The 27,528-nt window shown below is 35.0% G+C and overlaps 1 protein-coding gene across 7 annotated transcripts in view; it reads left to right on the top strand.

The window, feature by feature from the left end:
* The window catches only part of USP25 (ubiquitin specific peptidase 25), a 128,817-nt gene that overhangs the window by 52,851 nt on the left and 48,438 nt on the right, over positions 1–27,528 (top strand). For all 7 annotated transcript variants that reach the window (XM_045088192.1, XM_045088190.1, XM_045088195.1 and 4 more), the window contains 5 exons: positions 822–908; positions 9,329–9,466; positions 11,502–11,578; positions 18,044–18,117; positions 22,115–22,263. In XM_045088192.1, the coding sequence (XP_044944127.1) occupies positions 822–908; positions 9,329–9,466; positions 11,502–11,578; positions 18,044–18,117; positions 22,115–22,263 (525 nt within the window). The remainder of the gene's footprint in view (positions 1–821; positions 909–9,328; positions 9,467–11,501; positions 11,579–18,043; positions 18,118–22,114; positions 22,264–27,528) is intronic.

Below are 27,528 nucleotides of genomic sequence, written 5' to 3'. Positions count from 1 at the left end.
ATTGTGACTCCCAGAAAGGAATACTTATTACATTGTAAAGCACTTGACACATATATGTATGTGTAAAATGCATACAGTGAAAATTTTGCAAGCAGTATTCTGTGGTATATTTACTAGGCATGACATGTTTTAATATTTTCAGTTGTATTTTATTTCATTTTTTTAAACAGATATTCACCATGATGACAATGTGTTACAAGCTATAGATTAAAAAACAGTTCTAGAAAGCCTTTCCATGGGCATCTTTCGTATGCTGTCATACTCTGTGTGATTAATATTATTGTATGTTGGAGTCAAATTTCTATTGTTATAATATGTGTGTCCTTTCTAGGCTATTGTGTCTCCATGAGCATAGAGATTATTATTTCTTTATGTCCCTGTCACTTAGCAACTAGCCCATAAATTTATTTGTAATATATTTTTGTAGAATTGGTACCTCAAGATAACTCAATAAATATGACATGTCTAAAAAGTTCTAGACTTTGCATTTGTCCACCTTTTTTTTTTTTTTGAGGAAACTGGTTATTAAGCACCTAAAGAAAGACAGCCTTTAATAATATGATATATACTAGATATTTTGAATTGTCCACATAAAATTTTCTGCTTTCCAGTACAATAAGTATTATTAGTGATCAAGAATAGTGTGTTAATAGATAAGAAATTTGACGTTTTCTTTGGGAGCTAATAGGTCTTGTGCTAGTGGCCACAATCCTGTGTGTAAGTAGTATAGTCAAAAATAAATCTCTGAGACCAGTCATATTTTTATGGTTCTGTTAGTAGAATTTTCTCTTAGTTTTTTTTAAATTGTTGTTCTTTTTCAGTCATTATTCAATCTTTTGGAATTTAGAAGATTAGTTCTGAATTACAAGCCTCCGTCAAATGCTCAAGATTTACCCCGAAACCAAAAGGTAAAATTATGAAAGATTTTTAAGCAGAATATAAATATATATATATATATATATATATATATATATATATATATATGTGTGTCATCCTTTTCTTTTATTTGTGCTTGACTTGGGAGCACTTTGTCTCTTCAAATCTGGAACTGTTAAATTTGGATATCAATCCATAAATCTCAGTTACTACAGTAACTTTCTATTCTTCATCAGTATATTATAAACATGAATTTTTCTTCCCATGTGTGTCAGTAATATGTCAATTTTTTGTGTCACTTTAGTAATTGCTTTTTTCTTTTTTGGGGGCTGTCAAATTTCAGTAAACTTTATAGGTTTCAATTTATAAATCAAGGTCTTCTTCAGTTGCCTCCTGAAATTTTAATGGGAATAAAATTTTTTTTTTCAACTATTTGTATAGATAAGCCTTTTAAAAGATTAGTTTTATGCTGGTTGTCTTTGCAGTGCAAATCTATAACTTCTATTTTGTAAGTTAATGTTGTTAGACAATATAATGTGACAGAGTGCACAGATAACTTGGGCTAGATCGCCTGGGTGTTCTGGCTGTGGACCCAGGGTTTGACCTGTCTGTTTAGTGTATGTAAATAATAATAGTTTTTATTTTATAGAGTCATGAGGATGAAATGACGTAAAATATACAAAGGGTTTAGAAGTGCCTAGTACGTAGTAAGTAAATGCCTCAGATGATGTCACTTACTGTATTCATATTAGCTTTTCAAAGATAGCACTGATGCAGAAATTTATACTTAGTAAAAAGTTAACTATGGAGATGATGTATATAAATGTTTAAGGCTTTAGGTACCTTGTCATAAAGAAATTGTAGCCCTAAAGGGGACTGGTTTCACAAAGATGTTAACGTTTTAGGTTTCAGTTAAGTGTTGAACTTTGTGTGACTTAACTGTATTAATGATACATAATTAAATCATGTTTTTCTTTTAATGTATAATTTGAAAACTACTTGTTCTACAAACATGGAACATTTATAATGCAAGCTAGTGGGAATGTAACAATTTATAGCTTGCTTTTGCTATAATCTCTGAGCTAGAAAGCATCAGGCTGGTAAACAAGCCATTTTCAAAAAGGGAGTCAACATCACTTGACAACCCCTTGACAGACCTTCAGAGAAATTAAGCAAAGCCCTTTCACTCAATACATTTTTCCATGAAACTTTTTGGACTATTGCTTCTCTTTATTGCAGCTTGTTAATAATCACTATTCTCTCTTCTGATCTCTCAGTTGAAGTAGATTTAAAATTTACATGATATTATTTGGAAATAGTTCTTCTAATTATATATTCATATGTAGGTTGACCTTTTCTTTTTTGTTTCTGGATTTTAGTGCTTTATAGAGTTAATTTATTTTATTCTTTAAAATGTTGAGTAAGACCAAGTCAATTTTATATTTCTATTTAAAAAATAATTATGATGTCCATTCTTACATACCAGAACTAGTTTTAAAATTGTTCAGCTGATTACTAGGAAAATATATAAATCCAATCTTCAACACCTTGCTGGAGAAATTTGTTTTTTTTTTCAGTGGAAGGGGCAGCATGTCTAGGGGTCCCTTCAGGTTAAGGAATCAAAAGGATCTCTACTTCCATTCTGAAAAGGATACTTATTTAGAAGAATTCCGTGCAATTTTATAAAAGATGGTTCCATAGATGAGGTTATTCTTTAATCTGGCATGGTGGCATCAGTACATGCTATAACTTGACATTTCTAAACAAACAGGTGTGACCTAGAGGTAGTTCTCAGCCACTGATTGGTGCTACATTCAACTGAGGTGATAAAAGACACAGGTTTTTAAAAAGGTATTAATGTGACTACTTACCACTTATCATTTAATAATAAATTTATATTATTATTATAAATATAAATATTATATATTTATATTATAAAATAAATATTATATACTTATATTATAAAATAAATATTATATATTTATATTATAAATATAAATATTATTATAAATATAAGTATAAAACTGCTGCACTGAGTTTGAAAAATAATGTGCTAAGATATAGAATACCTGTGGGGAATCACTTTGGTCAGATCACAGGGATGTCATTTGCATGCATTGCTAATTAGGATTTTTTTTTAAGATATTTTTTATCCGTAGGTGAATCAGTCATGAATATTACATACATATTGAGTGAGAAAAGAGATGTAGTTTTTGAAGTCAGTTGGTATTTTAGGTAGGCTTGGTTATTCTAGAGGTTGAAACTAATTTTATACATAAATACTTATCGTGCTGTTTGTAATTTTAATGTCTAGGAGAATTGTGAGGTTACTAGAAATTTAAAGATGGGTTCTCACTGTAAACAGCTCATCCCTCCCCAAACTCCCACCCATAGTGTCTTTTCTCTTAAATTAAAAGTCACAAACTGATGACAAAATATGTTAAATGTTGAGTAAGCAAAGATGCAGAAGTTCATAATAGAGGTAATGTTCATATAAATAGCTAAAGCCTTATTACTCATAAGGTTATATTAATTAAAGTCAATTTAAGGGCAGATATTTTCAAATAAACAATATTTCCACACTTTCCACTACTCAGAGATGAGAAGCAAATGAACAGGGAATGTGTTTAGTTGAATACCAGTGAGCAAATACTTGAAGGAGTTTTGAATTTTATGAATAACAAAGGCATTTTGGAATTTTTTTTAAAGCTATGAATAAAGTAACAAGATTGGATTTCTAAGTTTCAGTAAATCTTTAAGGATTCAAAGCATACAAAGTATGTCTTCTGACCATGGTGTAATTAAGATGGAGTTTTACAACAGAAAGATATTTAGAAAATCCCCCTGATAGTAGGGAAATTAAGTAATACACCTTTAAATAACCCAGTAGGCAAAGAACAAATCAGGGAAATTTTAGAATGTTTTAAACAATAAAAATTAAAATATGATATACCAAAATTAGAGGGATGCAGCTAAGGCAGTGGTTAGTGGAAAATACACAAACTAAACACACTAGATAATAAGAATGGTTTCAGATTTGTGACATTTTTGCACATCAAGAAATTAGAAAAAAAGCACACTAATATTTGAAAGTAGGAGAAAGAAAATAATAAAGAGCTAAGTCATTGAAATAGAAATGAGAAAGTAGAGAAAATTAATGGAACCAAAAGCTGCTTCTAAAGGTCAGTAAAATTAATGAATTTCTAGGAAGACTGAGCAAGAAAAAAGAGGGAAGAAACGAATTAGCAATATAAAAAAAATGAAAGAGAAGGACATTACTACATATTCTCTAGAAAATTAAAGAGAATAGTGGAATATTATAAACATAATATCCTTATATTACATTAAAAAATTGAATTTTTAGTTAAGAACCTACTCAGCAAAAAATTCAGCAGTGAAGTAGTTTACTGGTGAATTATAGAAATACTACCAATTCTCTATATGTTTTTCAAAAAACTTGAAGAAAAGATAAAACTTCCCAGTTCTTTCTGGGAGCCCAGCATTACCCTGAAACCAAAATAGAAGATGTTTCAAGGAAAGAAAACTAAGACCAATATTTCTCATGAATACAGAAGCAAAAAGTCGTAGCAGATTTTTAGCAAATTGAATCCTGAAATACCAATAAAGGATGCTACTTCATTGGCAACAGCTTTATTTAGAACTGCAAGATTGATTTACTGTTCAAAAATCAGTGTCATGGGGCGCCCTGGGTGGCTCAGTGGGTTAGGTCGCTGCCTTCGACTCAGGTCATGATCCCAGGGTCCTGGGATCGAGTCCCGCATCGGGCTCTCTGCTCGGCAGGTAGCCTGCTTCCCTCTCTCTCTCTGCCTGCCTCTCTGTCTGCTTGTGGTCTCTGTCTGTCAAATAAACAAATAAAATCTTAAAAAAAAAATCAGTGTCATTCACCGTGTTAACAGAGTAGAGAAGAAAAACCAGATGATCATCTAAGTAGGGAAAGAACAAGAATTTGACAAAACTAATGTATCTTAAAATCTCAAAGAAACTAGAAATTGAAGAAACTTTTCTTATGCTGATAAATATTGTTTATGAAAAGTCTACAACTAGTATAACACCTAATGGTGAAAAATTGAATACTTTGATCCAAAGATCAGGAACAAGCAAGGATATAATTCCAAACCACTGTTTGGAATTACAGTAACCTGGAGTCCTTAATCAGTACTGTAAAGCGAGAAAAAGAAATAGACATAAAGATTGGAAAGGGAATAAAAAAGCTTTCCTTTTGTGTATATATGACTGTGTGGAAAATTCTAATAAACAAATAAAAAAAGGATGCTAGAACCAAAAAATGACTCCAGGAAGGGAACATGCAAGAATAGATTGTATTTCTAACTACTAATAACACAAAATGGGAAATTCAAATTAAAAAATACTTTATGCACATTAGCACGAAGTATAGACTATTAGGGTAAAGTTTTATGGAAAATGACAAAGTATTGCTGAGAGAAATTAAAGGAGATATGTTCAGGGATCAGAGGATTCAGTATTGTTATGATATCAGTTATCCCCAATTTAATCTATAGATTTCAATGCAATCTCAACCATAATCCCAGCAGACTTTTTCATAGAAATTGACAAATTGATATAAAATTTATGTGGAAAATCAAAGAATGTAGAATAGCCATAGTAATTTTCAAAAGAAAGACAATATTGAAGGAATCAACTCTCAGACATGCTGATTGGTGAAAAGATATTTCTGTAGATAAATAGAACAGAATAGAGTCCAGAAATAGACCTACATATGTAGACCTACACATTTATTTTTCAAATATATGGAAAAATGAATAATGGATGATAGATCTCAAAGAAAACTAAAACTATAAAATTTTTTGAAGAAAACAGAAAATTTTAGTGTCTTGGGTTAAGAAAAGATTTCTTTTTTTTTTTTAAGATTGTATTTCTTTATGTAGGAGAGAGAATGGGAGAGAGAAAGCATGAGAGGAGAGAGGTCAGTGGGAGAAGCGGACTTGCTGCCGATGTAGGACTCGATGTAGGACTCCAGGATCACAATCTTAGCTGAAGACAGTCACTTTACCAACTGAGCCACCAGGTGCCCGAGAAAAGATTTCTTAAGTAGGACTAAACAAGGGTACAGATCATAGAAGGAAATACTGAATAATTGGATTTCATCAAAATTAAAAAATTGTAATCTTGGAAAAACACAAAATGAAAAGCGAAACCACAACTAGGTGAAAATATTAGCAAAACATATGTGAGATAAAGGAATTGTGTCTAGACTATATATAGAACTTGCATAACTCAATAATTAGATAACTTACTACTCTATTAGAAAAAATATTTGAACAGATACTTCACCAAAGAAGGTGTGAAGACTGTAAATAACTACAGGAAAAGGTGCTAGACATTATTAGTCACAGGAATATGCAAATTAAAACTAGAGGTGCCACATTGAACCCACTGGGAGAACTGGTTAAAAATATAATTCAGGGAGCATCTGGGTGGCTCATTTGGTTAAAACGCTGCCTTTGACTCAGGTCATGATCTCGGGAGTCCTGGGATCGAGGCCCACATCAGGCTCCTGGTCCATGGGGAGTTTGCTTCTTTCTCTGACCTTCTCTCTCATGCTCTCTCTCTCAAATAAATAAATAAAATCTTGAACCCCCCCCCACCATATATATATATATATATAAAATATATATATAAAATTCAGGTTACCTGTGTGGCTTAGTCATTAAGCATCTGCCTTCAGCTTAGGTCCTGATCCCAGGGTCCTGGTATTGAGTCCCACATTAGGCGCCCTGCTTGATGGGGAAGCCTGCTTCTCCCTCTCCCACTCCTCCTGCTTGTGTTCCCTCTCTGGCTTTGTCTCTCTCTGTCAAATAAATAAATAAAATCATATGTGTGTGTGTGTATATATATGTATATACATATATATATATATATTTCATATCCAAATATTATACAATGTGGACCTAGAATTCCCATTATGCTGTCAGTGGGAACATAAAATAGTATAACACTTCTGTAAAAATAGTTTGGTTGTGTCTTAAAGACATCTGCATACAACCTAGGCCCTCTCCAAGTTTTTATTTAAGAGAAATGAAAACATATATCCACACAAAGATTAAAGTAATATCCACAGCATCTGGAGTAGGTCACTTGATAAATAAGTGTAGGACAACCATATAGGGGGACACCACTGAGCAAAAAAAAAAAAACAGAACAAATCGTTCATGCACACAGTCATATGGAGGAACCTCAGAATAACTACTTCTATTTTAAGAAAACAGATTAAAATGAGTGTGTAGGATATGGTTTGATTTATATAACTTTCTAGAAAATATAAAGTGACCATGGTTGCTTTGGGATGATCAAGGAGGGGAATAAGGGTTGAAGAAACTTGCGGGGTGATGGGTAGTTACATTATCTTGACTGTGTTGATGCTTTTACAAATGTCTACATGTCTGAAGCTCATAAAATTGTGTATAATGTACAGTATATTGCACATCAGTTATACCTTAAGTCTTTTTAAAAAAAGACTGATCATGTGGTTGTATTTTCGTAATTTGGCCAAATTCGGGAGCTGCATTTAACATCAATTACAGTTTTCCTTTTGAAATTCAAAAATATTTTCTAGCCACAGAAATTGGCTGAGAGCCAAAATGTCTCATTGTCTTATATACATACTACTTTTTCAATATACTTCTCAGCAGAAATTCATTTATTTTTCAAAAGCCATGTATTTCATCCTTGTTCCTTAGAAAGGAATGCCTTGAGAAACTGTACTGATGTAGCTATGGTGATAAAAGAGAAATTGATCTCAGGAAATTTGAGATATTTCTGAGAATTATTTTTTGGATTAAAATTCTTTGTGTTTACACCTTTAAAACTCAGTATTTGTATAAGGCAGTTGTGGGGGGAGTAGAAAGTACAACAGAAAAATCATAGGTTAGTTTTCTTTCATTTAGAACTTTTAAACTTCATCATTGATGATGGCATTTTAAAAAAAAAGATTTATTTATTTCAGAGAGAGGGTGAGTAACGGGATGGAGGGCATGAGGGGCAGAGGGAGGGAGAGTATCTCAAGCCCACTGAACATGGGACCCTTCTCAGGGCTTGATCTCAGGACCCTAGAATCATGACTTGAGCCAAAACCAAGAGTCAGTCATTTAACTGACTGAGCCACCCAGGCACCCTGATGATAGAATTTATTATACTTAAATAATATCCATCTTTCCCATAAATTAGTATTTTCATTCAGACAATGCACTTTGTGGTTGCTGTAATGGTATATCGTTTTTGGGTCAAGTGACAAGTATTTGGAGTGAATTGTTTTATTCCTTTACACCTATTTTTTAGGACTCCTTTTTCTAATGCATATTCTGGGGGCAACTGTTTCTACATTGATTATATTATTTTGGACAGCAATTATACACATATACATATACACCCATACAGTTTTATGATGTTGAGAACACCAACCATATATACTCTTGGAAATGTTTTTCTAATATTTAAATAGACATACAAGCTTTATCTGTTAAAATTGTTATTGCAAGAGCTAATTATAGTAAGAACTGCTTGTTTTTTACCATAATATTTCACTGAGGTATGTGAATTATATTTTTAAAAATTTTTAAAAAAATTTCTCTCTTGTTTTAAAATAAATTGTTCATGATTGATAATATTGGGTTGTTGGTTTTTCTAGAGAGTTTGGTGAGATCAGATGTTTGTAAGCATTGAATGCTTGCTTTGTGTAGCAGAAAGTTGTGGAAGAAATACAGAAGTTCTTGTGTTTGAGAAGTTTACAGTCTTATTGAGAAACAAAAGTTCAGATTTCAAAGGAAAGCTCGAAGGATGATACATTAGTTTAATATTAGTATCTACTCTAATTGCTTATTAGACTAATATTGTCTGATAATTCGGGTCATCCTACAAAAGTACCAGGTGGTGATTCATTGCTGAGTGGAAGGCATTCGTTTTAGTAGATGTGGAGTGTAAAGGAATCATTGACTTGGCAGGGTCTGGGAAAGCTTCATGGAGGAGGAGGGCTCTTTGTTTAAAATGGGCTTATTGAGGAAAAGTCCTTAAAACAGTGCCTGGCACCAAGTTAGCACTCATTGAATGTTGGCTGTTGTTATTACTGTCCACAGCAGCTGGGCTTTGCTGAATGGAAAGGATTATAATAAATAGACTTGAATGAGGAGAGGATATTCTTGGCTGGGTAATAACGCGATTAGCTATGAAAATGTGGCATTTGTGCTGAAATTGTGAGCTAAGCCTAATCCTCTGCTGTTTTCACCCTGGAGCCCTTTGAGTGTCCTGGGTCACAGCATTCTTCTTTAATTTTGATGTAGGGGTGCTGGACTCCTCCCTAATTGATATTAGTTACATTTTTGGTCTATTAAAATGAGTATCTATTAACCAGTAAAGATTTTATTAATCTTCACTTAAGGTCTTTTTCCCCTAATAGGAGCATCGGAATTTGCCTTTTATGCGTGAGCTGCGGTATCTATTTGCACTTCTTGTTGGTACTAAAAGGAAATATGTTGATCCATCAAGAGCAGTTGAAATTCTTAAGGACGCTTTCAAATCAAATGAATCTCAGCAGGTAGCTTTTTTGTACTTACTTACTAACATTTGTGTTTTATTTAATCTGATCATTCCTTAAGCAGTTTTTTCAGAGACACATGAGAATTGAAGATGTTGTTATTCCTCTTTATTAAAAATAAGTTTTAGCCGTTTAAAACATTGTTTATTTGGAAGATTTACTTTAAAGTTAAGAAAAAAGTAAGTGTTCTTGAAAAGTTTTAAGATAAATGAAACTGTAATTTATATTGTGATGGAAATTAATTAGTGTAAACATTGGATTAAATTAGGAATATTCACCAATGTTAGTTATAAATCTTCACGAATGTGTGATAAACCCAAGGCCAGGGTAGTATACATGCTTTTGGCATGCCTATTTTTGTTGGCATCAAGTAGTTTCCTTAATTACTGAGAACTCTGAACTGCATTAACTTTGTTACTGTTGCTTTTATTTTCCAATCTTTGTATAGATCTCATGTTGAGATCCTTACCTTAATTACATCTTCAAAGACTCATATTCTAAATAAGATTACAGTGTGAGGTCCCAGGTGGACATATATTTTGGCAGGCTACTATTTCACCCACTATAGTTGGTTTGGATATTTATAACTGGATTTTTGTGCTGAGCTTAGTTGTATTTAGCTATATGGCTTTGGAATAATTTCCTTAAGCTTCTTAGATCCAAGTTTCAACATTTAAAAAAAAAATTTTTTTTTAAGCTTTTATTTATTTATTTGACAGAGTGAGAGAGCACAAATGGGGAGCATTAGAGGGATAGGAAGAAGCAGTCTCCCTGCTGAGCAGGAAGCCTGATTCTGGGCTTGATCCCAGGACCCTGGATGATGACCTGAGAGGAAGGCAGATGATTAACTGCCCCAAGTTTCAACATTTTGCATTTTAAAGGTCAATGGATTGACCCAGCTGTTCTTTAGAAAACTTCTAGCTAGAAAAATATATGATAGTAGATTTGTTTAATACTTGGGGATTTTTAATAAATAAAGGCAGATTGCTTACACTGATTCATCTGTCTTTGATGAACCAGTCTTAGTAGGATTGGTTTATTTTTTTCTCCTTAGGTTTCGGGTGAACCTGTTTTCTGTGTTCTACCTCACATTATTGAAAGAATTATGGTAGTTGATGAATACAGCTGCCACTGCCTATTCCTGTTTTTCCATGTTAGGGGAACTAGCACTGAAAGAAGGGATGGCAAAGGGTGATGTAAGTGCTAGTTCTGAGTGGAGAGTTCATTTGAAGGTCGTGATATGGTGGACTCAGTAGTCAGGGAGTCAGTGATTAATTAAACGAAACCTTCCAGTTTAACATACCTTAGTAAAAGTGGATGTGGCTGAAAACGTTGTGTGTAAAAGTTGAATTAAGAAAATGAATTGCTGGGGCACCTGGGTGGCTCAGTTGGTTGGACGACTGCCTTCGGCGCAGGTCATGATCCTGGAGTCCCGGGATGGAGTCCCATATCAGGCTCCCAGCTCCATGGGGAGTCTGCTTCTCCCTCTGACTTTCACCTCGCTCATGTTCTTGCTCGCTGTCTCTCTCTTAAATAAATAAATAAAATCTTTAAAAAAAAAAAATGAATTGCTGAAAAACATGTCTTTCTTCTAAGAAACCAGTAATAATCTTTAAATAATGAAGAACTCCTTGGTAATGTGGGTCCTTTATTTTATAAGATTTGTTAGAGAACTCTTTTGGGAGTAATAATTATTTTTAAAAATCTCATTTGTAAATTAGAATTTATATGTTTGTGTATGTATATGAGATATTGTATATATTGTATATAACATACTAAATTTATGTTTATTTTCCTATAGTGAAACCTAATCACTATGATTATCGCTGCGATGCTTATTTTTCTCAGATACTGATTTTATTCTCTGGTTAGGTTAAGAATATTTCTTGTATTTGATGTGAAGTATTTCATATGATATTTTCATGAGGAGTCACTAATTTATGTTTGAGGTGACTGGCTGTAAGTTTTATGTTGCAGTATTTAGAATTTTTATTAGTAGGCTGAAATATCAACAAGACTTTTTTTCTTTCCACAGCAAGATGTGAGTGAGTTTACACACAAATTATTAGATTGGTTAGAAGATGCCTTCCAAATGAAAGCTGAAGAAGAGACGTAAGTTACCATGAAATTTAGTGATGGGGTTTTAGGAGATTGATAAATAACACTCATTTTTTTTTCCTTTTATGTCTGTGTTTATGTCTATCAGTGTCTATGGAGAAACAGAAAACCGAGAGATGTTTGGGAACCCAGATGTTACCTGTATTGACAAGTTGAAGTTTGTGGACTAAATGCTGCGTAGCTTTAGAGTTCTATTGTAAGATTAGAATCTTGCCAGAAAGCTCTAAAGAGCAACCCCTAAAAGGGCTAATCCCATATGCCCAGTTCTTTTCCTTGGATTCAGTAGTCTCTTTTTCATGAAGAAGAATGAGTTAGCAGTAGGGCAGGATACCAGGAATGTTCCTTCTGATGAAGTCCTTTCAGGTGGAATCACAATGACAAGGATAATGAAGTTCCTCCTTAACATTTCCTAGCTTTTTATTTTCTGTCCATCAGGTTGTACCACTAAGACTTTGGTTATTCAAAAGAAATCTATACACTTTGGGGATGGTCCTACTCCCATTCCTATGAGGCCACTCTCCTAAGGCCAGCCACTGATTCCTTTGTGTATCTTTATGTAACATTGGTAGATCATTTAGGATTTGCCATTATAGACGCTTTGGTCCAACAAGATGCAGGTAAAAGATGCAGGTAAAAGACCTAGAAGGTCTTCCTTCTACCTAGAAGACAGGTGGAAATCCAAGGCTGAAAATTCCCTCCCTTCCCTTTTTTCTTATTTTTAAATTATGGCTAGCTTTACTGTTCAGGAAAAACTTTATAAAAGGTCTGCAATGAGACTAAAGTAAAAAATAATCTACTTATACAGTGTTGATCAGTAAAAGATACCCTCAAATATTAATATAGATATAGATTTCTTCCTTTCATTTTTCATTTTCAGGGGAGAAGTAAGTTCCCATATTTTATTCCCTTACTGTTTTTGTTTGTTTGTTTTGTTTTGTTTTTTTCTGAAGAGAGAGGGACAGCAGAGGAGGGACAGAGGGAGGGAGAGAATCTTAAGCAGGCTCCATGCTCAGTGCCAAGGGTCTGATTCTTTGGGGGCACTGGGTGGCTTAGTCGGTTAAGTGTCTCTGACTCTGGATTTCAGCTCAGGTCATGATCTCACGTTTCTGAGATCCAGCCCCTTGTTAGCTCTTTGCTTTGTACTCGCCAGTGCACACACTCTCTCTCTCTCAAATAAACAAAATTAAAAAAAAAAAAATCAGACATTTAACCAACTGAACTTCTCAGGGCCCCTTCCCTTGATCTTTTAAGGTAAAGCCCAAAGAAATTTTATATTTGAAAATCAGGGTTTTTTTTTTAACCTCTGTGGGTGCAGTCTAATATAAAATAAAAGTCACTTGTGAGTTTCTGAGTTGGTTCAGTCTCCGCTACAGGCACGTTATTTCTGTGCCTGCAGAGCTGGAGTTCTGGAGCTGGTTCCCTCACGTGGCTGTGTATAGTGCCTTCAGTCCTTTGGATGCTTGGTTTCATGTGCTTGAATTCTAGATTTCAGAGGGTTATTAGGACCCATGTGGGTAACACTGAATGGTTTCTTACCTTTGAAACTTTAGAACTAAAGCAAAACTTCAATCCTTTAGCTCTCAGTCCAACTATATAATACTCCTGGAACTTTGTGCAGTCCAGACTCAAGTTGTTGCCAAAGTCTGTAGCAGAAATTTTAGGATATGTTGTACACAGCAAATCACTGGTTTTCATTCTGCCTGGATGCCTGTCATTGAGGGCCCATTGCTTGCCAACCATTATACGTGAACTTAAATTAAGTTGGGAAAAATCTCTGAAGAGATTAATTATGGTGCTAAATCTACAGTGTTTGAGGGAAGAAGTTCTATTTTGGTAAATTTTGCCTTAAGAGGAGGCCATTTGAAAGCTGTTTACTTCTTGGCATGTTTAGAAGTTTATGATGCTGACGTCTCTGGTCCTCAGCTTCTCTCTTGTCCACCGAAAGTTTCAGTTCCATTTTCCTTAATAGCTTCTTCAGTTTGTGGCTCTGAGTGCTGCACTGAGTGACTAGACTTTTGTGCCTGTTGGCACAACCTTTTGTGGTTATGCCTGTTGCCTTTTGCTGTGGAATTGCTTAGGCCTGGGAGACTCGCCTCTTAGGTTAGTTTCTTGCTTCTCTCAACGTGAGCTTCTTTCTTCATGTTACTTTCATCTGGAAAATCTCCCCCATCAGATTCTGGCATGAATCTGCTGTTGCTGCTTATGAAAGCTGAGTCCTGGCATCCAGCTTTTGCATGTTCTAGGCCTGAAGTGTATTTCCTCCTGCTGCACTTTTTCCTGGGTGGGATATGCCTCTAAATTCACACACATCTGTATTTTTTTATTCTTTTTGGAAGGTTTGGCTGAATTTTTAAGTTTAACCTGCTTCTTAGCCTCAATCTCATGCAGAGCCAGCCCTGTTTGATGGATGCATGTCTTTTCTTCTTGTCCTTGGGGTTTGTTTTCTGGCCTTTCCACTTGTTTTTCTCTAACTGCCGTCTCCTCTGATACTGTCTTGATAGGTTGCTTATGATGAGAGCTAGTGATTCACTAATGAGAGTTGTCCACCCTGGTTCCTCTCTAGTACAGCTCATATCCCTTGTGTCTTTCCTTCGAGTTCTCATACCAAAAATCTGTTGCCTGAGTTTCCTCAGAGTGTGAATAATATCTGTATCCTCATCTGTGGTAATGTCAGTAATTCTGTGCATGTTTTACTGAAATCCCTAATTCATCCTCTCAAATCTGTCCAGATTTTCTATAAGTACTTCATTTAGTTGATCCTGTCTTCTTCAATACATGACCCCCAATTGCTTTTTATCTGTAGCCTCAGTAGAGTGCCTAAATCATTTTATTCTGATTTTGGAGATCTTACTTATTTATATAAATAATATAATATATTATACATAATTTATTATTATTTACATACTTGTTAATTTTGGGGGGGTTCTGGTTACCTCTTTTGATACAGTAAATAACAAATTATCTCCCTTTTTTTCTCACACTGTTTTAAAAGAAGCTAGAACTTTTCCATTCCAGTTTATCTGGAATCTTAAATTATTTGAAATATGTTCTCCTTGTTCATTTCCCCATCATTTTCTGTCTGATCTTTCTGTTTGTGGAGCTAAACTGTCTTTGAATCTCTGTGCTCTCCTCATTTAGAACAGAGCTTTCCAATTTGTATGCCATGGATAGCCAGATTATGGATCGTGGCAATGTTGATCCTATTTCTGTGATCATGAGAAAGTGTATCTTTTTATCTCAAATTCTCTGCATATTATATATATATACCAATGGTATTAAAAATGCTGGGAAGCTCTGTCCCAGAGCACTGTCGTCTGCTCTATCAACTGCCTTAGACCTTTGTATTCCTTCGGTGCCAGCCTAATTCCCAAGGGCTAAAGTTGTCCCTGATAAAATTTCTCTGTAGTGATTTCTTTCGGCCTTTGATATTCGTGTCAATTTATCTTTACTACTGCTTTCATGTAAGTGGTGGGTCTCTCATTTCTTCCTTTTTAAAAAATTTTATTTATTTGTCAGAGAGAGAGAGCGAGCGAGTGTGTGAGAGCACAAGCAGGCAGAGTGGCAAGCAGAGGCAGAGATAGAAGCAAACTCCCCACTGAGCAAGGAACCTGATGCAGGATTTTTTTTTTTCTTTTTTAATTTTTAAAAATATTTTGTTTATTTATTTGACAGAGAGAGAGAGAGAGACAGCAAGAGAGGGAATACAAGCAGGGAGAGTGGGAGAGGGAGAAGCAGGTTCTGATGCAGGGCTCAATCCTGGGACCCTGGAATGATGACCTGAGCTGAAGGCAAATGCTTAATTACTGAGCCACCCAGGCACCCCTCTTTTTCTTTTTCTACATAAAAATAGGAGGCTATGGAAAGGAGATTCCCACTAATATTTATATATAAAGATTCATAGAATTTTATATCCAGGGAGACAGTCTTTGGATCATTACTCTCACACATACCAATATCAAGTCCTTTTTATTCTCACAGTATAAGATATATGAGGTATGAAATAAATTTTTCCCAGAGAGTTAAAATGCCCAAAGATGAAGTATATATAGTGGGAGAGGAAGCATTTATTTTGGAATCAGATTTGAGTTCACTTTACCCCTTGATTTCTTACCAAATGTGTGGATTTGGGCAAGTGACTTAATGTGCTCGATAACTTTACTATCAGTAAAATAGAAGTAGTGGGACTGCTAGCTGTCAGAGTGGTCTAGATAGTTAAGTGGCAACGACCCCTGTGTTTTGCAGGCTTATATCCTACTGTTCGAGGATGGGTCCAGTGCATGTGAACAAGGGGCTCTCCTCATTCTTTCAGTCAGGGCCCTCAGCTCGCAGACGTTCCCCCTTGTCACCCCTTCTGGGGTTTCCATGGCAACAAAAGTTCACTGGCTCTCAGAGTTCTTACCACATAGTACTTCTGCTCCTATTTTGTTGGGCACAGCAAGTCATGTGGTCTGCGTAACTTCAAAGTGAGTGGGAACACCATACACCCATTAAGATGGCTACTATCAAAAAGCCCCAGGAAATTGCAGGTATTGGCAAGGTTATGAAGAAATTGCAACCCTTGTGCACTGTCAGTGGGAATGTGAAATGGTGCAGCTGTTATGGGAAACATCATGGTGGCTTCTCAAAGGATTAAAAATAGAATTGCTCTTTAAGGGAGGGAATCCTTTCACAATGTGTATCAAATCATCACATTGTTACTTTAAACTAAAGCGAGAAAAAGATTAACCATATGACCCAGCAATTCTACTGCTGGGTATATATTAAGAACTGATAGCAGGGTCTTGAAGAGGTATTCGTACGCCTGTGTTCCCTAGCAGCATTACTCACAATAGCCAAAGCGTGGAAACCACCCAGCGTCCGTGTATGAACAGATAAACAAAATGTGGCATACGTGCAGTGCAGCATCCTTAAAAAAGGAGATTCTGACACATGCTACAACATGGATGCCAAGTGAAATAAGTCAGTCACAAAAACACAAACACTGTATGGCACTTACATGATGTGTCAGGAGTTGTAAAACCCAAAGTAACAGTGAGTAAGAATGGTGCTCGCCAGGGCCCCAGGGGGAGGGAGAAATATGGAGTTGTTCTGTGAGTGTAGGGCTTCACTTTTGCAAGATGAGAAGACTTCTGGAGATTGGTTGCATAGCAGTATGAATATACTTAACACTACCCACCAAACACTTAAAAATGGGTAGATGGTAAATTTTGTGTCATATGTATCTTAGCACAATTCAGATTTTAAAAATTTAAATAAAACTTGAGTGGGAAAGTATGTCTTGAACACATACCGAGAAGTAGAGGGCCAGAAATCTTTCTGAGAATCACTAACAACTACCATCCTACCTCAGAGCATTGTTTGAGTGAAATACTTCCCACCAGTTGTTTAAAGGAGTAAATGATGATGCATGTAATACATTTAAAAAGAGACCATGTCTTTACCATTTTTTTTGTTAGCAAATCAGTTTTATTGGCTCAAACACAAAATTCACGAGTAAGTTGTGGATACCACACACTTTTATGTAGTAGTACCAACATAAGCTGTTTTCAGACCACAGAGAGCAAAACATAAAAAAAAGGTTAAAAGATTAACTTCTGCTTGCTTCAAGTGAGAAAGAAAAAAAAATGGGTATGTTAAAGAATTTGGAAAATTCACTAATGGCTAATTGTTCCTGTAGCATGAAGGATGGAGTAGCTCCTGAGCTGCTTTGGGTCAAAGCTGGTGTTTTGTTCCTTCATTGGTGAAAGTTGTTATTTTTGAATGGTCTTCAGTCTTTTATTTAATTAATTAACTAACTAATTAATTAATTAATAGATACTTTATTTATTTGACAGAGATCACAAGCAGGCAGAGAGGCAGGCAGAGAAAGAGGGGGAAGCAGGCTCCCCGCTGAGCAGAGTGCCCGATGTGGGGCTTAATCCCAGGACCCTGAGATCATGAGTTGAGCTGAAGGCAGAGGCTTAACCAGGTGCTCCCACTCTTCTATTTAAATGTGGGAAATGATATATTAAAGATTTACAGAAATTTACTCTAAGAGTAGCTATTTTTTTTCTTCCCAGCAAGTCCAAGTAAGCATGTATTGTACAAGACTAAAAGTGTGAGGTTGAAATGAATAATGATAATAGAAAGGTCAGGCACTCCATGAACACAGACTGTGTCAGGTCCTCTTGTAATGTCCCATGCAGCAACTCATTTCAACCCTTACAACAGCTCTTTGAATTCAGTTGCTATTATTATCCTCAGTTGATTGGTGAAGAAATGGAGGAATCCATGTAATAAGTGCCTTGACCAAGGTAATGTCAACAGGTAGCAGTGCTGTGTGAGTGACAGCCACACAAATGTTACCATCTTGGCATGTATTATTGTTCCTTGAGTGTTTTCTCTATTACTTACAGGTCCAAAAATTATAACCACATTTTTTATTTTTTATTTATTTATTTATTTATAACCATGCTTTAGGGATGAAGAAAAGCCAAAGAACCCCATGGTAGAGTTGTTCTATGGAAGATTCCTTGCTGTGGGAGTACTTGAAGGTAGGGTCACACATGTTTACTCTTTATTACATTTGAAGGGATACTATGTATTAACTTTTGTCTTGATAGTGACTTGTTGAATGGTTTTTAATTTTAATTTGATTTGTTGTGTCTAGTAGTTTCTGTTGCATTGCTGCTACTAATCATTTATAAGAAACGATTGAATTGAGTGAATGAAAAGGAAGGTACAGGGTACATTATCACATGCTAATTGATACTTTTATCCTGATATTCCTTCCCTGGGAAAGCTTCTGTGATTCTGTGTATTGTTGGGGTATAGGGATTAAGGGGGCTTTTGAAAGTAATACTGGAATTGAATACTGGTTTTGGTATGATGGTTACTGTTTTTGAGGGTTTCTATTCTTTGAATGTTGAAAGTTGCATTTAACAATTTAGCAATTTAGTACAGTTAAGGTATTACACTTTTCAAGTGATTATGAAATTCTTTAGGCTCTAGTTCTCAAGAAAGAATCACACTCTTATCTTTTAAAAAATCATTAAAGGGTGATATTCCTCTACCTTTCTTAAATGCCTATTACTTAAAATCTGGGTCTGTTATTCTTTATTATATATATATATATATATATATATATATATATATATATATAGTTATTCTTTTGTTTTCCTGGTAAGGGAAGGGAACTGACTCATTAGGTATATTTCAAATAATAATAATTACTAAATCTCAAAGCATGAAGTTTTGAAAAAATTTGAAACATTTGAAAAAGTTTCTAAATTTTCCAAATGGCCCAGTACATCAACTGTTAGGAAGTTAACCCAAATCACCTGAAGTATAAAATTTGAAAAATTGGTTTTCCTTCAGAATTTTAAGTAATGGATTCTTACGAAGTTTTGTTTGAATACAATTTTACAGTTTGGGATTCAGAAAAAGCAGATAATAATTCTGGATTTAGTCAGGCATTGAGAACATTACACTGAAGTGTTTGTACATTTTTGTTTCTGTTTTTGTTTTTGTTTTGGCTCAGATGATAAATACTCATTATATATTTAGTGGAATATTTTACATAGGACTATTACTTTCCAGTTTGGGATGTGTATACTGTCATACTGATTTTTACTTGAAGTAATATGTTTGAAGCAATAGAGTAGCTATGATCAGGTGGTGACTGTGAACTATTTATATCCTTTCTACTTCTTGTGTTACCTTGATTCTTAAAAGTGATTTATTGAGATAATTGTCAATCAGTGTTGAAGTCCTTGTACTGGTTGTTTCAAACTACTGTGCACATAAGTGGTTTTAATACATTTCCAGGTGAACTACATATTTGCTTCAGTAAAAATGATTTGCTTTTGAGCCCTTTCTTAATCACCCTTACATATAGCTTCCTAATGCTTTCTTTTAGACCAGCAGCTCTAAGTTGGAGTTTGTTTACTAAAGTGCTCTCCTTGCAAAAGTTTCTCAACTTCTCCAGAACATTTAGACCATTTTGTTCCTCTTGGCCTTTTTATACTTCTTCCTTCTTTGCCCATTATGGTCTTTCTTATAAGCATCTAACACTGTCCTTCCCCCATTCCCTCTGTGGCTATTCTCTGGCCCTCTCTGAGCTACTTATCATATCTCTGTGTGTACTGAGTACCTGAATATTACTGGGAAAAATCACTTAAATGGGCTGCCCATAAATGGATGATGGATTTGTAGTAGACAACTGAGCTTCACTGGTCTGAATCCTGTAACACTACTACTGGTACGCATACTTGTTTTGTTAGATCACTGTCTTTTATCTCATTTTCTGCAATAATGATTTTTATCTTTTCTACTTCTAATCTAACTTCTCTGGTTCCTCATTCTCTGAGAAAGACCTTCCCTCAGATTTTATGGGTTTACGGCAAAGTTAGTGAAATCTAGGCATAGGTCCTGTCTGAGGTCCTGAATCTAACTTTCTGTTTGTAATTTTGTGTCATAGTACATATGATAAAATAGCTTTCTCAGATATGTGAGCTTCAGCCTCCACAACCTCGATCCATTCCTATCTCTACCACATCCTTTTTATTTTGTCCCTCCAGATAATAAAGAATTATTCAGTCTTATATCAGGTTGTTTATATGTGCTCAGAATCTCATCCCCATATGCTTTCACTCAGACCTGACTCCCTTCCATTAGCTTGCTTTTTTCTTGTATCTTCAGCTTCTCCTGTACTGTCTCCCTCATCAGTATTTAGGCATGGTCTGGAAATTCACATCTTAAAAAAGAAGTCCCTTCACATAGTATTTTTCAGTTAATCTTACTCAGTTAAGCCCCTTTCAAGAGAGGCATTTGTTTTTATCTGCTAAATCTCGATTTATTCAACCCATTCACTCTTGCTCGTGGCTCCAGACTTCTTCCAGAAGGGATCTTCCTAAGGTTATCAGTTCCCAGCATGTGTTCAGATCTGCCAGCTCCCACTCAGTTCTTATTCTGAACTTCTATCAACTGTTCATGCTATTTACTCTCTCTTCCTTTTCCTCTTTCCTGTATTCTGTCCTTGAAAACATTTCTCTGGCTTCTGTGGCACTGCATTCTCTTGGTTTTTTTCCTGCTTCTGTCGGTACTTCTTGGAAGTTGTAGTTAAAGCCTCTTCTTTTACCTAAAGGTAGGAGATCCTTGGGACTTTGCTCACGCCCCCTTTTCCTGTCTGCAAGTTCCCTTGGCAGTCTCATTCACTCCCTTGATGAACTGATGTCAGTACCTAGAGAGTCTCTCATTTGTAGCTTTAGACCAGAAGATTAATTTTAGTTATAGACTCATATCCAACTCTCTTCTTAACCTGAAATCCCTTGGGCTATTCTAAAATATTGATTGCCACTACTATCTTAAAACGAGAGGAAAAAAAAAAATCTCTCTGCTCTTTTTTTAGTTGCGTCCCTTTCAAGTCAGTTGTTTCTGACAGAAACCCAGTGTCCTTCTTGGTACCTTCCTTACTCTTGTGCCTCCCATCCTGCCAGTGAGCCAGCGACCAGCCAGTCACATTTACTCCCTGAATCTTTGTATAAATGTCTGTGTCATTTCATCTGCTTTTGTGCACTTCTACTATTAACACTGTATTCCACACTGCCTTCATTTCTGGACGGATTCTATAATAGTATCCTATCACCAACTTAACACAGAAGCCATAAGGATGTTTCAAAGACGTAAATCTGATCCTTTTAGTCCCAGGTTTAACTATTCACTAACTTTCTGTTATACTCAGAATATACTGAGGAAAAAAAATTCTTAACAAAGGCTTATAAGACTTTGTAGATTTTGACCCTCTACCTAATTCTTCATTGTCATCTCCCCATTGCTTCCCGAAGTTATAATGTTCCCTTAATTCTTCAAACAGACCAAGTTCTTTGCATCCTTAAAGTCTTTGTGTGCATTGATCCTTGGCCACGAATTCTCCACAGCACCTGGCAGTCTGGCCTGGCTTACTCCCACCCACTTGTTCAAGTCTCAGTGTTCATGTCAGTTTGCTCTGAAAGTCTTCCCTGCTCTACTCTCTGGCCCTAAAGACTAGGTTAGTTCTTTTCATACCCTCTCACAGCACTGTGTCACCACACATTTTATGACACTTACAAGGATAAATGATGTTCTGTTCATTATTCTTTATACAGTTAATGTACAAATAATGTAATGCCTTTCTTCCAGAAGAGGCTGAGACTTTCTCCTGCTCAGGGGCCATATGTATCTCTTTTGTTCACTGCTGTACATATTCTCAATGTTTAGCATAGTGTCTTGTCCTTAGGAAGTATTTTTTGAAAGAATGTATGTGTGTGTATGTGTATATACACACATATACATACACGCAGACATGTACATGTGATTACTTACATACATACTGGTGTGTAATTAATATCTCTGGCTGGGTGTGCTTGTATAAACCAAGAAGGAAATGACAGTGACTTACCCTATGGAATGTAGAATGATGGTTTTCAGGTTCAGGAGTAATTCATGTACATGTTGACTTTTAGTGGTTAAAAGGCCATGTTAAGTAATGATTAACTTTCCCTTCTCCTATAGGTAAAAAATTTGAAAATACTGAAATGTTTGGTCAGTACCCGCTTCAGGTCAATGGATTCAAAGATCTACATGAGTGCTTAGAAGCTGCTATGATTGAAGGAGAAATTGAGTCCTTACATTCAGAGAATTCAGGAAAATCAGGCCAAGAGGTGAGTTTAGCATCTTCATGATTCCTCTCTCCCCAGGTCTTTCTTACAGTGCGATAAAGCACAATTGAGGGCCCTAATTATATAGCTGCCTCACATCTGAGAGAATACTCAGATTATGTGTTTGGATTTAATTATGGTAGTTTGGACATTTGGGAAAGGGCACAAAAAAGTCTGTAATCTATTTTAAATTCTCACTTAACAATTAGATTAAAATGTTCTGCTAAAATCATCTTTTAGGACATTGTTGTGTCTGTTTAGACTTTTTAGGGAAGGTACCAGTCACTGTAGCATGCTGGTCCTGAAAGGAAAGAAGGAGAACACTGAGATTAGGGTAGAATTTTATACAGACACATGTTGTTATATCAAATAGTGTTGAAATTTGTCTAGATTCCTTTTTTGGGGAAAATTGCTGTGTAAGTGTATGCAGGGCAGATGGAAGAACTTGCTTTCTTAAGAAAGGTAAAATTTAAAGAACATAAACCTGTTTATTTGTTTCCACTGGTCTCTGTCTTGCCACCCATCAGCTGCACCCGTGTATCCGTCCTCCTGTACGTATACTCATCCTTATGTTTTATCATAGTGGAAGGCGAAGGACAGATCATTTGCTCCAAAATCACTTCTCACTAAGCAGTTGCTAATAGTTGTCTACTTGTAAACTCCGTGCGTGGGGTAGGGATCCTCATCTTTGTCCTTTTGTTATATCTCTATTGGACAGTACGGTGACTGCAAATAAAATTATACACTACGTACTTATTGACTGAGTGAAGGAAATGTCTCAGTGTTATCAGAAAAGTTTCTGAGGACTTTATCCCCAAATGGGTGCTTAATAAATATTAAGTTATCATATCTCTGTGTTTTTCTAAACAGGGATTTAAGTTCTTGTGTCTTTGAAAATAAATTGCTTTTATCTGAATATGGGCTTTTTAAAAAAGGTGTAATTAATTCTTTCCTCTTTAACTTCATCCTCATTTCCTTCTCTTATACACCCAAACAAAAAAAGAAATAACATTTACTATTTTCTGGCTTTTTTTTCTCTCTCTTTTTTTTTTTTTTCCCAGATTAGGAGAGGGAGGAACGAGAGAGAAGATACTTGAGATAGTTTTTCTCTCTCCATGATAGATCATCTATATCTGTGATTCTCAGCAGATGCCTAGGCTCTACTTCAGAGTTGTCAAATGTGAATCCAGGGTAGGAATGTGGTGGGCCCAAGAGCTCCATCAGTGATTCCCAACTAGACCTCTAATTAAGAACATTTAAATTAAATTATTTATTTTATTGATTGGTCTCTAAAGATTGGGACTCTCTTAGGATCCCATAATTAAACAAGAAAGCAGACTCCCTGCCTAAAGTGTGTTCTGTTTTCTATTAAATATATCGGATGATGGGTTTGGACAGGAGAAGGAGGGATGACATTCCTCTTATACTATCAGAGTAGCTTATAAATGAAATACACATTGCTTTATTGGTAAATAATTTAGTAATTAATTGCTAAATAATCTTTCTTATGTATTCCCAGCTTTTAAAAATGTTTTTCTGACATTGAATCTGGATTTCATTATTTATTTTAAAGGAAAAAAAAAAAACCCTGGTTTGTCCTCCATCTCTGGCTTCATCCTCTGAATGCTCTATACTGTGTATATATTTTCTGCCTAGGTTTTTACATCCAACCTAACAGATACAGTGATTTGTCTCCTTCTCTGAATTCAATAGTTTGTAAGCAGTCTTAATAAGAGCAGACTCAGTTACCTGTTATTACCAGTTGCCTAGATTTGTAGGACACAGTAGTTTCAGTCATAATTCAGCCTGGTTTAAGAGAGTATCACTGGCTAAAGTAGACTATCTTGATAGTTTTTAATAGTGTCCTTAAATTATCATCTTTCATTATGTCCTTCAGAATAACTTTCCTGTTTCTTCTTAAGTATCTGTGAACACCAATAAGTAACATTTAAGCCTTATTTGTAAATGAACATTGTCCCTGATGATAACACCTTTTATCTCTTATACTATTATTTAGTAAATGTTACTGAATTTACTTTGATACAGGAAACATCTCTTTTGTTGAAATAGCTCTAGTTAAGTAATTTAGGAAGACCTCTAGTCTCCTGAATCACTCATGTTAAGATATCCAGTGGCTGGGGCGCCTGGGTGGCTCAGTGGGTTAAAGCCTCTGCCTTCGGCTCAGGTCATGATCCCAGGATCCTGGGATCAAGCCCCACATTGGGCTCTCTGTTCAACAGGGAGCCTGCTTCCCCCCAAACCTCTGCCTACTTGTGATCTCTCTCTCTCTGTCAAATAAATAAATAAAATCTTAAAAAAAAAATATCTAGTGGCTTTTAAGAGTTTAAATTTCTGGAATGCCATACCAAGAGAAAAGTGAATAAATAAAAAATAATTATATGTAAGATAACTACTTATAAAATATTTTTCTAAATCACAAATTTTAACTAAATGGTTTGCAATTTATAGATGGATCAAACTATCTAGGAAACCTAGAGTTGGTTTTTGTTTATTTGTTTGTTTTTTTGGTTGCCTATTGGAGCAAAAAAAAATTCAGGTAGTAAACACTTCCTTCCAGTGTGAGTATTCACTATAATAATGTGATCTTTAGACTACTGCTCTGCACATGTATTTGTATTTGATCACACTGTCCTGTGACTTGCAGTTTTTACTCACCTGTATATCATGAGTATCCTTCCACATCAATATATATGACTTTATACCATTTTTTAAAAACCTGCGTAGGATCACATAACCTGTATTTCTAAAATTAAATTTATTTAATTCTTCTGTGAGACTGTAGTTGGACAAAGAATTATTTCAAGGAATGTCTTTCTATAAATACCCTTGACAGCTTAGGAATGAAGGGTAGTCTGAAGTGGAATTTTTCGGTCACCAGGAATACTTATTTAAAAATATAAGTGCTGGGACGCCTGGGTGGCTCAGTTGGTTAAGCAGCTGCCTTCGGCTCAGGTCATGATCCCAGCGTCCTGGGATCGAGTCCCACATCGGGCTCCTTGCTCCGCAGGGAGCCTGCTTCTCCCTCTGACTCTGCCTTCCACTCTGTCTGCCTGTGCTCGCTCTCACTCTCTCTCTCTTACAAATAAATAAATAAAATCTTTAAAAAAAAAATATAAGTGCTGCCGATTTTCTCTTCACAGAGTTGAACTGAGTTATAGTCAAAGTGCTAAAAGAAACTTTGCAGGACTTTAAAAATTAAATTAGAGGAACAGTACCTACATGTACCTTATTAGATATATGTAGATGTTATATGGGAAATAATATCTTTTAGAGTGGAAGGACAAATGGGTAAACCCAATTAAATGACTGAAACTAATTTTCAAGTTGGGATAGGAACTGTTTGCTTCTTGTGCTTGATTGATATCCTGGTTTTGTTTGGTGTTCTGTGGGAATTTGAAATGGTAGGTCTCATCTTTCAGTCCCCTGCTTCCTAAATTCATGTAATCTCACAAAAGCAAGGTTTATTTAAAACATATTAATAAAAAATCAGCTATTATAGTTCATAAAGATGACTTATTCTCTCTCGAAAATATTTTTGCTAAATTAGATTTTTAATCATAATAAGTTCAAGAGCACTTTTGTTGCCCATGTAATGTTTTTATTCACTAACTGCCCTAATTTATTACTCCTGTAAATTCATTATACAATATAATAGGATAATAAGTAATAATAAAATGTTTAGAGACATGGAAAGTATAAGCATTATTTTTACCTTTAATGACCTGTGGCATGACATACCATGCTGTGAGTATGGTTTAATATATGGCAATTAAGCAAATACAGTTTTTTATCGAATGGAAAATAATATTTTGAAAGAAAAATCTCATTGTTTTATATTGAAAATTCTAGTTATATACTGCTGTACTTATAATCCTAAAATCACAGAGGTAGACAAACCCATAATATTTTCTAAGATGAATTAAAGGAATAGCCAGCTATCTCTTCCTATCCCCATCAGATTTAGAATAAGAAAGTTGAAATCCTTCCACTCCTGTAGCAAAAAACTGTCACTGCTGTTAAAGGAAATACATTCCCAACAGAGACATATTATATAACTTTTATGAACATTCTTTCTTAAGGTATGGAAGTTATTTCCTGGACTTCTCATGGTCTACTGAGAAGCATACCCCCAATTTGGGTGATTTTATTTCTATTGACCATGGTAGGTTTCTGTGAATTAAAAATATGTAACTATTTTATTTTAATGGTGACAGTTGAAATACTGCAATGAAATATGAAAGTGACAGTTCTTGAAACCTACTTACTTTAGTATCATAAAGTGGAGTAGAGAATATTATCCTAAGAAAAATTTTCTTTGTGATATGTATGGGGTATGTTCTAATTCTTAGTAGTAATTATTTATGTGTATTAGAATTAAGCAAATTCTTGACAGTGCCAGGTGAGAATAAAATAAATAAGCAGACTTAGCTCAAGAAATTTCAAAACTTAAGAGATTCTTCTGGTACTAGATCTTTTTGTAACTGTCTCTAGTCAGCTTCAGTTTTATTGTTGTATAAAACACATTTCTTAAACTTCAGTGTTTGGTTAAACATACACCAAGTCTAACTCGAGATTTCAATTCATGTAAGCTTTAGCATTCTGGGAGGGAGAAATAGTTTTGAATAACCATTTTTATTTATTTAGAGAAAAGTAACAACTTTCAAGATCGTAGTCAAATGCAGTTTGCCAAGTGTGTTCTATTACTGCTTTTTTGGGATGTTTGAATTTAAATTAGTTGATATTTATGTGGTTGCCTTTTGTGGCACTTGCAAATATCACACATAGTTTTAATGTATGGCAATTACTTTTTACAGTGGTTTTTAATAAGCATTTAAAAATATTTATTACATTATTTTTACTTCTGCATTTGATGATTCATGAGTTTTTGTTCATTTCTCTTTAAAATATGTTTATGTAAAACCAGAATCTTTTTTATGAAAATAATTCTCTTTTGTAGTTTTGTTACACTTCATGCTTAACTGAACAATTGCCAAAGTTTGTGGAGGAACTGGCTCACAGTGATGAGGCATTCAGTTCTTTAAAGACTGGTCATTTAAAAAGATTTTAAATATAATTATCATTAGTATAAACTCCGTATTAGTAAGAGATCTTTTTCTTAAATTTGTCAGAATTCCAGTAGGAAAATTAAAATTAAAACAAGGGAAGATCTGTTTCTAGTTTTTAGTAAGGATTGTGATCATTTATGCTATAAAAATGTGTGTGTGTGTGTGTGTGTATGTGTGTGTG

This window comes from Mustela putorius, unplaced genomic scaffold (assembly GCF_011764305.1).
Source record: "Mustela putorius furo isolate JIRA1106 unplaced genomic scaffold, ASM1176430v1.1 tig00003834_pilon_pilon_pilon, whole genome shotgun sequence".
Classification (NCBI taxonomy): Eukaryota; Metazoa; Chordata; class Mammalia; order Carnivora; family Mustelidae; genus Mustela; species Mustela putorius.
This window is presented reverse-complemented; position numbering and strand designations above follow the sequence as displayed.